General features: G+C 38.2%; 2 protein-coding genes across 4 annotated transcripts; one reads left to right on the top strand and one right to left on the bottom strand.

Moving 5' to 3' along the window:
* Positions 1-1275: 1275 nt before the first annotated feature.
* On the top strand, positions 1276-6266 carry get1 (guided entry of tail-anchored proteins factor 1). Of its 2 annotated transcripts, none has more exons than XM_037776365.1 (5): positions 1276-1430; positions 2547-2712; positions 4782-4849; positions 5582-5696; positions 5911-6266. In XM_037776365.1, the coding sequence occupies exons 1-5, from the start codon at positions 1341-1343 to the stop codon at positions 5982-5984; spliced, it is 513 nt and encodes a 170-aa protein (XP_037632293.1). In that variant the 5' UTR covers positions 1276-1340; the 3' UTR covers positions 5985-6266. The 2 variants fall into 2 exon arrangements, with proteins under 2 accessions (XP_037632293.1, XP_037632295.1); XM_037776367.1 differs by lacking the exon at positions 1276-1430 and adding an exon at positions 1647-1777.
* Positions 6267-6622: 356 nt separating this feature from the next.
* On the bottom strand, positions 6623-13123 carry LOC119492032 (lebercilin-like protein). 2 transcript variants are annotated; one of them, XM_037776344.1, is made up of 10 exons: positions 12977-13118; positions 11947-12192; positions 11585-11841; positions 10160-10402; positions 9827-9964; positions 9302-9371; positions 9093-9220; positions 8751-8894; positions 7235-7334; positions 6623-7010 (listed from the first exon to the last, which is right to left on the bottom strand). In XM_037776344.1, the coding sequence occupies exons 2-10, from the start codon at positions 12173-12175 to the stop codon at positions 6664-6666; spliced, it is 1656 nt and encodes a 551-aa protein (XP_037632272.1). In that variant the 5' UTR covers positions 12176-12192; positions 12977-13118; the 3' UTR covers positions 6623-6663. The 2 variants fall into 2 exon arrangements, with proteins under 2 accessions (XP_037632272.1, XP_037632273.1); XM_037776345.1 differs by lacking the exon at positions 9827-9964 and having other exon boundaries at positions 11947-12193; positions 12978-13123.
* Between the last annotated feature and the right edge of the window lie 416 nt (positions 13124-13539).

Here is a 13539-nt window from a genome sequence, read left to right as displayed (position 1 = left end):
TTTTGGGAAATTGTCCCCTTGGCATGAAGCTGAATACTCAACACACTTATGACAAAAATGTGCATGATTAAAGAAACCTCTTAAAGTTGAAGTCCCCCTTTATTTTTCCATTTTGACAGATTGTTAGACCTATGTGACAAATAAAACTCATAATACCCACTCGTGACCAAAGTCTCCATGCACTAAATCTTAGTAGATCTTCCTATAAGCTAAAACAGAAAGGCTGTACATGCATTAACATGAGATCTAAAGAGCGTGTGATATGTATATTTATGTTATTTTGCACTAACCATATAATGGTTGTCCGTGTTTGCAATTAGGGTACATTAGTGGAATGTAATTTGTAATGTGCAATACACTTTATTTTTTCCTTTATTCTTTTATCTCGTCTTGTTTTTAATTCTTGTATTTATTGCTTTTTATTTCAAACTCTAGAAAGTGAGCATTTTTTGCAGGGCCATTGTTTTGTATTGGTAATCCTGTTATTTAGTCCACCCTGTATGTTCACAGCTTCTTTTCTTTTTCGAAATATGTGGTGATTCACTGTCATTTTCTACTGTCAAAGGCACACATTGTGGCTTCCACACCTATGCATGTCTGCTACGGCATATTCACTCATTAAAACCACCAACCACAGCAAGTGGCAGGAGGTTTTGGTATATTTTTTTATTCTTGTACATTTTATTGATCTTGCACCTCCCCATATGCCACCTACTTGTGTTCCCTCTGTCATTGATAGATAGATAGATAGATAGATAGATAGTAACTTTATTGATCCCGAGGGAAATTCAAGTTTCCAGCATCACAGTTCCATAATGCAAAACATGTTAGTAAAAAGGCAGTAAAACAGTAAGTAGTGCAAAGTACAAATTACAAAAAAAATATACCAGATATAAAAAGACAAGGAGATGAAGAAAAACTGTTAAAACTGAATATAGTGCAGCGTAACAGCTGTGATACACGACTATTAAAAAGTGCAGAAGAGACTGTTAAAAATGAATATAGTGCATTGATGATTGTGCAGTATGAATGTGTATATGTCTCGGTGGACTGACTGCAGAAACTGAAATGCCATTGAGGGGATAAATAAACCTGTATCTGTATATCCTTGTTTTTTTTATGATTAAACGCCTTGCAAAACGTGTTATAAAAGACGCACACACACCAAGATGACATTATAAATAAATTAGTTCATTGTTGTTGTAAAGACGAGGCGGTTTTATAAAACAAAAACCAGAATAACCTGTAATTATTATGTAACTTCACTGGAAGCTAGCAGCTCTCTCTCATCAACAAGGAGGATGTTGAACCACTGAGCAGAAGAAGAAGGAGGAACAAACATGGCGTCAGGCTACGCGTGGTTTCTTGTGCTGTGCTCAGTTTTTCTGTGCAATCTCATGAAAACACTCCTGCCGACTATATCCTCTTTTGTAAGTAATGTTTTTTGAATATATATAGGTGTGTGCCCGTGAAGGTACATGCTATAGCTATATATATATATATTATGGGTGTTATTGTAGGCTATTATTGCAGACTATTGTTGACTAGCTTAGCTTCAAGCTACATGCTTAGCAAGGCTGAATGAAAGAGGATGAGACACGTGTCTTGAGTTTGAGTGTGACGCATGCGCAGTAGAGATATAGCTGCGGCGAGTGCAGACCGCGCATGTGTTGTGTATGACGCATGTCCACTCCTTTTTCCACCCTCTTTGTCATGCTATCTAGCTTGAAAGAACTGCTCTGCTACAGTCAGAGGGTGGGGTTTAGCAGAGATCCTGGTAAAGTTAGTACACATAAGGGGGGAACATTTTGTGCTGTATCATTGTACAAATGTAAAGAGCAGGTTTGCAGTTGTGTAATTGCTAAATATAGCTGCAAAATCTGTAGGCTAGTCTTAAAACTCATACGGACACTGAATAAACAATAAATCTGCAATATTAATACACTGTTTGTGAAAGACATTTGTCTGTGCAATATATCCTTGATGCAATATACACCTCAAGTGCAACTACCTTTGTTTGCATTTTATTTATTACATCTACCCTACCTATTTACAAGTGCAAATGCCTCTGTTTACAGTACATCTATATTTATATTTTATACTTCTCGTGTAACACTTATGTTTATATTTTATTTATTACATCTACCCTACCTATTTTACAATTGCAATTACTTCTGTTTACATTACATCTATTTTTATATTTTATACTTCTAGTGTAACACTTTATTTATTACATCTACTTTACCTGTTTAATTTGCTTTATAACTGTGTGTGTTTTACCTGTTATATGTTTTATCTGCCTCGTTTAGTCTTGTCAAGTATTTGTTTTAAAGCACTGACCAGAAGTGGCAATTGTGAATCTCGTTGTATTTAATACAGTGACAATAAAGCTTTCTACTCTATTCTATTGTATTCTAGGCACAAAGCATTCATAGGTGATAATAATAATAACCACCTTTTTATTGTCTAGCAGGAAAAGTTAAGAGTCTCTGCATCCATAAACAATTAGCCTACAGTTAAATTTCTTTTTTCCCCTTCTTTTAAAGCTCTCAAAGATGGTGCAGAAAGATGCTGAGCAGGAGAGTGAGATGAGGTCTGAAGTCCAGGAGATGAAGAAGGAGCAGGCCTCCATTAGCATGATGGATGAGTTTGCGAGATATGCCAGGTTGGAGCGCAAAATCAACAAGATGACAGACAAGCTGAAAACTCACGGTGAGGGACATTTAGTCACCATGACATGACATACATAGTATACACACAATGTGATTGGAGCCCCCAAAATGAAGTCCCAATACAATAGTGTCAGACTGTCCTTGAGATGTTCCAATTTAGGGCTGACCCGAATGCTTTGAAACTTCGACCATTACCATGGAAATCGACCTCCAAATTAAAGTTTTGGTTTGTTTTATTGATGTATAATTATTCTTAGTTATTCGCAGACGGATATCACTGTTTGTTGTGTGTTGAGGTGCGTGTTTGTGCGGTATTGCGGCAGCGGCACTGTCCCGGGCACTGAAACGTGAGAGATGGAGACAGACCGACAGAAAAACATGACAGCCTGCTGCGCCGCAAAGCTTCGAATACCTTCAAATATTTCTCACCCAAGCTTCTAAGCCCAAAAAATGGTATTCGGGACAGCCCTACTTCAATTACAACGCACTACAACTTTGTTGTTATGCTGCATTGAATTCACAACATCCGTAACATCTACATACAGCAACACTACAAAATATGAACATAATTGAGCATAAACTCTAGAAAGTGAGCATTTATTGCGGGCTAATGTTTTGTATTCCTGTTATTTAGTCCACCCTGTATGTTCACAGCTTCTTTTCTTTTGGAAATATGTGGTGATACACTGTCGTTTTTACTGTCAAAGGCACACATTGTGACTTCCACACCTGTGCATGTCTGCTACGGCAGATTCACACATTAAAACCACCAACCGCAGCAAGTGGCAGGAGGTTTTGGATAACACATACTGAGTGTTCAGTGGGAACAGCTGCTGCCTGTTACTGTCCTTCAGCCCTCAGCCTCAGGATTATCTTGTGCGCAGACAGGAAGTGGCTTAAATCAGAATTTCAGTATGATACACATGCACAGCAGAGCAAAGAATGTTTCCGATTTTATACTTTCTTTCTCTTAACTGCACACTGACAGTGTTAAATCTCCCATGACCAAGCTAAAACAGCCCATGTCGTACTCTATATGACTTCAATAAATACCAACAATCACTTTCATTTTCTATGGGCTCCCAAACTCTACTTGTGTTCATCAAGGGGAACTCTCCACTTATATCTTCATTGTCTTTTACAAGGAAGAGGACAATAAGATGAATAACATCGACAAACAAACATAATCTAAACAGGAAACAATCTTTCAGGTTCAATTCTGTAGCTGGTTCAAATGAGTTTTATTCCCTGTGCAGTGGAGACAGAAGTTCACCACAAAGCTGTAGATTTTCTGGCCAGGATTATATACAAGGTTACTGGAAATAACAGGTTAAACAAAAGGTGTGAGCTGGGTTGAACTAATCTTCTCAGGAAGAAGAAAGGACATCGAAACTATCAGCATTGAATTAGTTAAGGTGTGACTTCTCACAGGACTGGTATCTTCATACTACAGCAAAGGTTTCACTCAGAGATTTGTTAATCAATGTTAATTAACTTCTGCCAACACAGAGATAGAAAGGCAGACAATTAAATCAGGATACTTACATAAAGAATCTGTTAGTCAATGTTAAATAGTTTCTCTCAACACAGAAGTTACTGTTGCGCAGAAATGGCAGTAATACACAAAGACAATTTAAAAATAATACAGTGAATTAAACAAAGAGATAAAAATGTTTTTCCTCAAATTTAGGTACAGAACATTGCAACTAACACACACATATAAAAATAAAATACAGCCTTATTAGCAGTCAGGTCAGTTTGTAATTCCATCCGTCATTTTGGATGTCGTTATGCTCCAGGAAACTGTTTTGTTATGATACAAGACCTTACAAAGAACGGACTCTTGTGATACTTGCCATGCTACCCTGTAACTGGGTGGATCACATTCATTGTGAATGTACAAAAATAGGTGCTCTGACCTCTGAATCGCTGCCAACATCTCTGATTTATTTCAGTCATTCAAACAATGAAGTAAAACGACCTGGTTGTTCAATCTGATTAGCAGCAGGCGAAAAGGCACTGACTGGGTTAGTGTTAAAAAAGGCTGCATCACTACAAAAATCAGTGTATTATTGAGTCTAACGATTGTGTATTTCCTCACTTTTGCAGTGAAATCAAGAACAGCGCAACAAGCCAAAATGAAATGGGTTGTGAACATCGTCTTTTATATACTGCAGGTAGGTGGAAACTGCAAGTAGGAGCACACATGCATTTAGTTGTAGATTCTAATGCAGCTATGAGACACACAGAGAGCTACTTTAGTACCAAACATGTACGCACGGACCATCTATTTGATAGAAAACCTCCAGTTAATGTTATTTATGGTGCCTTCAAACGGGGTTGTGTTTACCGTGTTCATAAGAAGAGTCCATATGAACGCCCCCCTCTTGTGGTATTCATGACCTCTTAAGGGGAAAGTTTCTGAAAGCTCAGAGTTCACAAGCTGTGACGCGTTTTGTTGACTATGTCAGAAATGGAGGAGGTCATGGAAATTAATTTTTGGAGCATAATAAGTTAATATATTGTAATTTTAGTCGTATATTGTTTTTCTTCATAATTTTATATGTCTGAGGAAAATGTTGATATTCCCAACAGCCTCATCGTTTTCCTCTGTCATTGTGCCTTTTCATTTACTGCATCACTTGCTAAATTGTTAGCCTCTGTGGCTTCTAGACGCCGTCAGTAACGTTAATAATGCCGTTGCTTAGCAGCAGTGATCTCACAACTTAACCACTTGAACGCCAAGCATATTATGTACACGACAGTGACAAGTGTCATTTAAAGGCACCATTACTGTAAAGTATTCTGACAATTTTAGAAATATAATGGAAAGGTTGATATTGCTAGCATAAAGAGAAGCTAATAAAATAGCCATTAGGCATTAATATTTGTTTTCTTTTATTTGTAAGGCTGCTCTGATGATCTCCTTGATATGGAAGTATTACGCTGATCCAGTGACGGTGGTTCCCAGTAAATGGATTGCCCCTGTGGAGCGCCTTGTGGCCTTCCCAACAGGAGTTGCAGGTAATAAAAGACAATTTATAAACACAGAAATCTATAACTATATAATACAGATAGGAAATCGTTCTTTGTAATACATTGATAATAAAACCTTTCGTTTAGATGTTTTTTTTTGTACTGATTCAAACACAGTGCTGATCTGTATATATGTAAATTTCAGTGTGCTGTACTTTCCCTACTTTATTCATTCACTGACAGAGCTGTTCTTTCCCTTCAGGTGGAGTTGGAATCACATGCTGGCTGGTGGTTTGCAACAAAGTGGTTTCGCTGGGTCTCCATGCCGTCAGCTAGAGATGGCAGCTGAGTTAAATACGCTGATTCTCGAACTAATTGCTCAAAATTTAGCTCATGTAATTTTTTTGTCAGCTGCTTCAGGTCAACATGTAAATGCAGTGCATTTTGGCGTTGGCTGTTTCACAGTATTTTGGTGATGTTTAATTTAGTTCTTTTTGTTTCTATGATTTTGTTTTAAGTTATTGTGAGGATGTTTTGGCTGTATTATTTCAAAACATAATGGGTTGTAAATGTTGACATGCCTTTTTAAGAAATAAAACAAAAGAAAGCTTTCAATTATTGATCCCTTCCTGTCTTTTTATCTCTAGCATTTCTTGTTTGGAAATAGTATTCTTTTCATTATTTTAGATCTTTTTAAAAAATATTTATGTTTGTTTGTAAATTGTATTACAGCTGTCTTTAATTTCAATGTTAGGTGGGTTCCTTTTACAAGCCCTCAGGTTTTTTTTTTTCAACCCACCTGTGCATTTATTTATGTTATTTATCTCTTCTCCTTTGTTTTATTATATGCACAAATAAAGAATTATTGTAATGTTATAAATTGGGAATTCACAAGCAAAAACAAACCGAGTAGTTTTCCTTGAAGTCAAATTGTAAAAGATTAAAACAAAGTAGATAGATCACAATGGACTGTGTGGAGCTTTTGGTCAAACAATCATTTATTCAGAGAAATATTTCAGAAAAACTGCTGATGGTCTCCACCTTGATCGGGCTCTTCAGTGTAGACAGGCCTTCCACTGTGCAGGTTCTCAATAATTTGTTTAAAGGCAGGCCTTCCACTGTGCAGGTTCTCAATAGTTTGTTTAACGGCGTAATTGCGTCTGATTTTGGGGAGCTTGGATCCTTTTCTCTCGGGTTCAGTTGGGTTCAGAGACTTTTCTGAAATGTAGGACGTCTCGCTATCTTGTTCCTCTGTTTTCCGCTCTTCTTCTAACACCTGTGGGGCCTCTTTTACTTCCTCACAATCTCCCTCAGTTTGATATTCTGGGCTCTCTTCTGAACAACTACTCTGCTCACTGGTATCTAAAAACAAATATTTTTCAATTGATAGTAGTCGCTACACACACGTTAAGCTCAACTACAATAAGACCCCATTCTCAAGTTTGCTCTTAATGTTGTGGTGTTTGTTGTCTCGTGTGAGAGATTTGTTGGTGGATTATGGTATTTTGTCTTTCAACAAGTCTGTATGTGTGCATTGCTTGTAGTGTGTTATTATACTGTAAATGTAACATTAATGAACTGCTCACCTGCACATGTCTCAGTATCCTCTTGGTGATTCTCTTCTAAAGGGACATTTGCAGAAACCTCTGTCTCTGGATTTTCTATTACCAAAGACTCCACTGAACACTGAAATGATATACAGGCTTTATTAGTATGAGAGCAAAATCTTAAACTATTTGGATAGTAAAACAAATTCAGAAATTACAAAAAAATATCAAGTTTCCAGAAGTAAGGAAATGTCTTCAAAAGTCCTATCGTCACGACTACATTCAGCAGAAATAATATTATTTATATAGCACTTTTCAAGCTTAAGCACACAGTGCTTTCCAGATAAAAAGATTTACAGAATACAAAAATCAGAAACCTACTTAGCCCCCACCATGTATGCCCATAACAGTTGGAGGTGCAAGTGCAAAATAAAAAAAAATAAGTTCATATATAATTGAGTAAGATGTGGATAAGAGAAATAAGCTCATATAAAGCAGGTGAAATTTAAAGGTCCAGTGTGTAGGATCTAGTGGTATCTAGCGGTGAGGTGAGGAGATTGCAACCAACTGAAACTTCCACCGTGTGACAAGCGCGTTGGAAAGCTTCAGTGGCCGATGCAAAAACGCGAATAGCCCTCTCTAGAGCCATCTGGAGCAGAGCCAGTGCGTAGAGTGTGTGTGTACGTGGGAAATGAGTGGTAAAGCAAGAGAGAGAAAGCGACGGTGGTGAGGCGAGCGAGTAACGTTATCGACTCCGGCCCACGCAGGAAACGTTAACAGAGTTTAGTTTGTCTGTTCTGGGCTACATTTGAAACATAGCTGTGCAACATGGCGGACTCCGTGAAGAGGACCCGCTCCCTGTGTAGATATAAACGGCTCATTCCAAGCTAACGAAAACACACTACACTAAAGAAAACATACTTATTAATATTCCATTCCATTTCTGACAATTGATCCCCCTAATTGTTACACAGTGGTCCTTTAAGAAAAGGAAATAACGACATACAGTATATAAACAAATAAGATGCAAATATCAGAAGTGATCTCATATAAAGCAGAAAGAATGCCAATAAAAGAACAAAGTCTTGAGTTCAAAACAGATACAAGTGCAAAATATATGGAAGTGCATATAAAAATACGGAAACAAGCAACATTTAAATATGCAATAACAAAGTTGAAATAGAACACCATAAAATAGTAATATAAAGAGGAAATGTGAAGTGATGCGATAGTGAAAAGAGAAAACATTGTTAAGTGTAGGCCATCTAGTAAAAGTGAGGCTTAAGGAGGCATAACATTCTTTGATATAATCTGGTGCCAGACCATGGATGGCCTTGTAGGTAATAAATAAAGTTTTAAAATGTATTCTAAACGTAATGGGCAACCAGTGCAGTGATGCTAAAACTGGAGTGATATGACAGGACCTCCTAGATTCAGGTAATAATCTGGCTGTGGGATTTTAAACAGGTAAAAAGAGAGATATAGTAGTCCAGGTTTGATGATACAAAAGCATGTATGTTTTTTTGTCTGAAAAATTGGAGAGGGAGGAACTCACCGTCAGGCTGACCAGGGACTCTGCAGAGCTGGAGGATGAGGACAAGAGGATACTGGTATGGACTGGAGGGGAGCAGGAGGGTGGGATGATGGTGGGTGAGACTGTTCGGAATAAGTGTGCGGGAGCAACATCCATGGTCACAGCCTAAAAATGGAGATTATATTTTACACCAATAAATGGGAACGTGATTTTTATGATTTCCTTTGTTCGCTTCTTCTGTAACGCTGTAATTGTTGGCAAAGGTTCTTTTCCAACAATTAAATTCAGGTAAATGTAGGCAAACGAGTGGAAAAACAGGTACAAAAAACCCTGAAAATACACCACACACTATTTGAATCATACCCAGTTCACGGAGCTCTCCTGCTTTTCCAGCCTCTCCTCAGTCTCTGTATATCCAAACTCCAAAAGATTTGCCGCCTCAGTGGGGAGAAGGACAAATGCGTCTGTTTGAACCATTTTGTTTTCACTGCCTGTAAATCAGAAAAGACGTTCAGACAAAACCCACAACAAATTAGATACAGCCAAACTGAGGTAGAGTCATATTTGTATACCTTTTTTGGAAGATCCTTTTAGGAATCTGTGGTAGTAAATATTGTGTTTTTCCAATTCTCTGTCTCTATCCTGTAAAGGGGAAACAAAAGATGCACTGTATGCATAGTCTGATATCTCTCTTACATGTGCAGCTAATGCAACCATGTGACAGTTTAAAATATCATTTAAATGTTAAGATATTTTGAAATCTACACCTGGAAAATGCTTGCATAGAACTTGTGTTTTTCTCAGTGTCATTGGAGAGCACATTACACCATCAAACACAAGTATTAAGCCCTCAGTATGGTTCACTAATGGGCAATCGTGTGTGGAAAATATTGATCCAAACATCTTAACCAAATTCTCTAACAAATGCTTAGTCTGACGGCAAATGGGATATGCGAAACATTGTCATTATGGGATACAAACCCCTGTGGAAGTGCTACCATCCCTCAAGACAGAAGCTTGCACAATAAACAATGCTGTATGTTAACAAGGACTAGGACATGGCTAATGCTGTAAAGAAACAGTTCTTTTCAACTTACTTTAATTTCCTCATTTAGCTGACATATTTGCTCTAGCAGAGAGCAGGATATCTTTCTCGCCTCTTTGATCTTTCTTTGCTCAGTGACTATTTGGCGATTGAATGAGGCTTGGCACAACTCAAGATGCTTCTCCAAGTCCTAGAATACAGCGTTACAGTGGAAAGCGAACAAAGGAAATCATAAAAAATCACGTTCCCATTTATATCTACAGTGTAGTGGTGTAAAATATAATCTCCATTTTTAGGCTGTGACCACGGGTGCTGCTCCCACACACTTACTCTGAACAGTCTCACCCACCACCATCCCACCCTCCTGCTCCCCTCCAGTCCATACCAGTATCTTCTTGTCCTTGTCCTCCAGCTCTGGAGAGGCCCTGGTCAGCCTGACGGTGAGTTCCTCCCTCTCCAGCAGGCTCTTGTTCTGGCTGAGTAGCTGTAGGCGCCGGAGGCTGGCCTTTGTGCTTAACAACTTATTTTCTGTGGTTTGTAGCTGGCTCGCCAGATTGTCACGACAGGCGCGGGTCTCACGGAGCAACCTCCGCAGGGCTCGGGTCTCGTTGCTGTGCTTGGTGATGATCTGGGGATAGGGATGGCATCAAGAGGAATGATTAGAAAATTGCTGTTATTGGAGCACCTTCGTAACCAATTGATTACAGCGCATGCCACATCACCGCTAGGTCACAGGTTCAATTCCAGCCTTGGGACCCCTCTCTTTTCCCCCTACCCAGTCTCTATGTCTCTACACTGTCAAATAAAGGCAAAAATCCCCCCCACTCCCCAAATCACACACTGAAAGACTGAGGAAGAGTTTCTTCCCACAGGAAGAGCCTTGAACAATGAACAATAAACCCCTTTAAGGACAATATTCTCAAGTACATTCACCTATGTATATATACCAGAAATACTGCCATTTATTTACTGTTATATACTGTTGCCACTTTATCTACACTCTTTACTTTTTACCTCAATTTTAACCATATTTACTGTCTTCTATATGTTTAAATTTACTATTTTGCATATGTTTTCTATTTTGTATATTTTGCTCACTCTGGTATATTTTAACTAGGGCTGTCAATTAAAATGTTTAATCGCGATTAATTGCATGATTGTCCATAGTTAATCGCATATTTTTTATTTGTTCAAAATGAACCTTAAAGGGCGATTTGACGAGTATTTTATACTCTTATCAACCTGTGAGTGGGCAAATATGCTGCTTTATGCAAATGTATGTATATATTTATTGTTGGAAATCAATTAACAGCACAAAACAATGACAAATATTGTACAGAAACCCTCACAGGTACTGCATTTAGCACAAATAATATGATCAAATCATAACATGGAAAACTCAAGTCCAACAGGCAACAACAGCTGTCAGTGTGTCAGTGTGCTGACTTGACTATGACTTGCCCCAAACTGCATGTGATTATCATAAAGTGGGCATGTCTGTAAAGGGGAGACTCGTGGATACTAATAGAACCCATTTTCATTCGCATATCTTGAGGTCAGAGGTCAAGGGACCCCTTTGAAAATGGCCGTGCCAGTTTTTCCTCGCCAAAATTTATATTGTGTATGTTTGGAGCGTTATTTAACCTCCTTTGCGACAAGCTAGTATGCCATGGTTGGTATAAATGGATTCCTTAGATTTTCTAGTTTCATATGATACCAGTATCTTCTCTCTAGCTTTAAAAGCCCTTACAACATTTGTGGCAATGATTCAAATCTGAGCAGTGATAGCAAAGGGACAAAACCAACCAACCTGTGAGAGGCTGCCCTCAGAGTCTTGGAAGTGCTGCAGTGCCACCGTGTGGCGATGCTGGACCGTCTTCAGCAGCTTGTTCTCAGTCCTGGCTTTGCTCAGCTGCTGCTGCAGATCCCACACCTGGCTCTTCAGCACCCTGACGCAGTTCACGTTGGCAGACTGGATCCCCGGCTTTGAAACCTGCAGGGGCTTGATCGCAGGCAACTTCGGGACTTGGAGGTTTGCAGTGTGGTTTGTCTTCTGCTTGTGGGGCCCTTGAAGAATATAAAACTCATGAAGTGTGAACTGCATCCAATATGTTTACATATAAACAACACAAGTCCAACTACACAGATAGTAAATCATGTTAAATAAAATGCCTTTTTTTCTTCCACTTGTGTTTGATCCCCGCGACTTGTCTGATGTCTTGACTACTGTAAGTGAGTCCGCCTGGTCTTCAAAATCAGATGAGTAGTATGGACTATTAAAGCCACGGTGCAGACTGGAGGGAGTGGACCACGGTGAGGTGTCAGTGGAACTCCAAGCATCACCATCACCCTCCTTGAGAGCAAAGGCCTGCTGCATCAGCCTCTGCTGCCTCTCACACATCACGTCCCCGTAAGGCCTACAGTGGCAACATTACACAAAGACAACATTTACATAGTCAGTGGGTCCTATTGTCCCTTTAGTATGATAAGTAGAGATCCCAATAGGCTATAGCCAGACAGTATTGTGTGAATTTAGTTTAATGTGTAAATAGGTTGAGGATTACTTTGGGCTTTACAGGGTTAATAGGCTTCTCCTCTCTGAGTAAAGAAGAACAATTTAAGAAAAACAGTGAACTTACACAAAGTAAAAAATTAAGGAGGAGATAAGTTACAAGTTAAAACAATATACAAAGCTTTAGAGGTTAATAAACCAACATAAAGTGCTTTTCTGAGGTAAATAAAACTGTATGCCTGTATGCATAATCCCTGATTAGTTTGATAACAAAAACTTTTCTCTTTGGTTCCTATAAACTAATCTGAGGCGAATAAAATAGCCTCCTCCACTATTAACTTTAGGAATATTGTTCTTTCACAATTTAATTAATGTAGCCACACTTTAATGTTTATGTTTATGTATTTTGCACAATTTAAGACTATACAATATAACAAAAAAATAAATGAATAAGTATATCTCAATCAAAAGATTAAGTACAAGTAGGCCAATAAACCAAGTATACTTAACCATTTCTGTATACTTGTAAGTATGAGCCAAGTATACTTTTGTATACTTTTGTTAGGCATATGTCTGATAAGTAGCTACATAAAAAGTCAACTGAAAGTCTCTTATTTTAAGTTAAGAAGAAGTATACTAATAGCACACTTGAATAAACTTATGGTAAGGAACTATAAGAGCATCATACCTTTTTCTTGCAAATAACCTTGCTCTTTCTCTCCTGGTTCACACTACTGAAGGTACAGGTTGTAAATATTTAGCTAGATAGAGGCTATAACGATAAATTAATCTTCCATTGGTTGCTAGGGGCCTTCTTGTAAAGACGTTGTCACGGTAACCAGCGGGACAACTGCAAAAAACCCTCAAAGGGAAACACTTCTTATAGAAAAGTTGCAATATAAAATTATATTAAAAATATATTAAAAAAAAAAAAAAAAAATATATATATATATATATATATATATATATAATGACCCTAAACGGCCCGAGTGTCTGCGTTTGTTAACCAAAGCATGACTGACTATTTAATTGCCGTTCTGTTGCTAGGGTAACAGCTTCGGTCCAAGTTTACTTCCTGTCAGCTACTGCATCAACACACATTGGAACTGGAAATACAAAACCATTTAAACTGTTATGTTGTCAAGCTTGAAAAGGTCTATAGGAAAGTTGCAATATTCAATATATATATATATATATATATGGGCAACAGCTTCGTCCAAGTTTACTTCCTGTAAGACTGCATCGACAAACAT

Source organism: Sebastes umbrosus, chromosome 7 (genome assembly GCF_015220745.1).
Source record: "Sebastes umbrosus isolate fSebUmb1 chromosome 7, fSebUmb1.pri, whole genome shotgun sequence".
In the NCBI taxonomy this organism is placed as follows: domain Eukaryota; kingdom Metazoa; phylum Chordata; class Actinopteri; order Perciformes; family Sebastidae; genus Sebastes; species Sebastes umbrosus.
Note: the sequence above shows the minus strand (reverse complement) of the source record. Positions and strands in the feature narration are given on the sequence as shown.

What these genes read in the sequence shown, in the direction of transcription:
- get1 (XM_037776365.1), top strand. Translation starts at nt 1,341, where the DNA reads ATGGCGTCAGGCTACGCGTGGTTTCTTGTGCTGTGCTCAGTTTTTCTG. An exon ending in TCGTCTTTTATATACTGCAG is followed by an intron (nt 4,850 to 5,581) that starts GTAGGTGGAAAC and finishes TTTATTTGTAAG; the next exon opens with GCTGCTCTGATGATCTCCTT. An exon ending in CTTCCCAACAGGAGTTGCAG is followed by an intron (nt 5,697 to 5,910) that starts GTAATAAAAGAC and finishes CTTTCCCTTCAG; the next exon opens with GTGGAGTTGGAATCACATGC.
- LOC119492032 (XM_037776344.1), bottom strand. Translation starts at nt 12,175, where the DNA reads ATGTGTGAGAGGCAGCAGAGGCTGATGCAGCAGGCCTTTGCTCTCAAG. An exon ending in AAAAGGATCTTCCAAAAAAG is followed by an intron (nt 9,221 to 9,301) that starts GTATACAAATAT and finishes TCTGATTTACAG; the next exon opens with GCAGTGAAAACAAAATGGTT. An exon ending in AGGAGAGCTCCGTGAACTGG is followed by an intron (nt 8,895 to 9,092) that starts GTATGATTCAAA and finishes CTCCATTTTTAG; the next exon opens with GCTGTGACCATGGATGTTGC.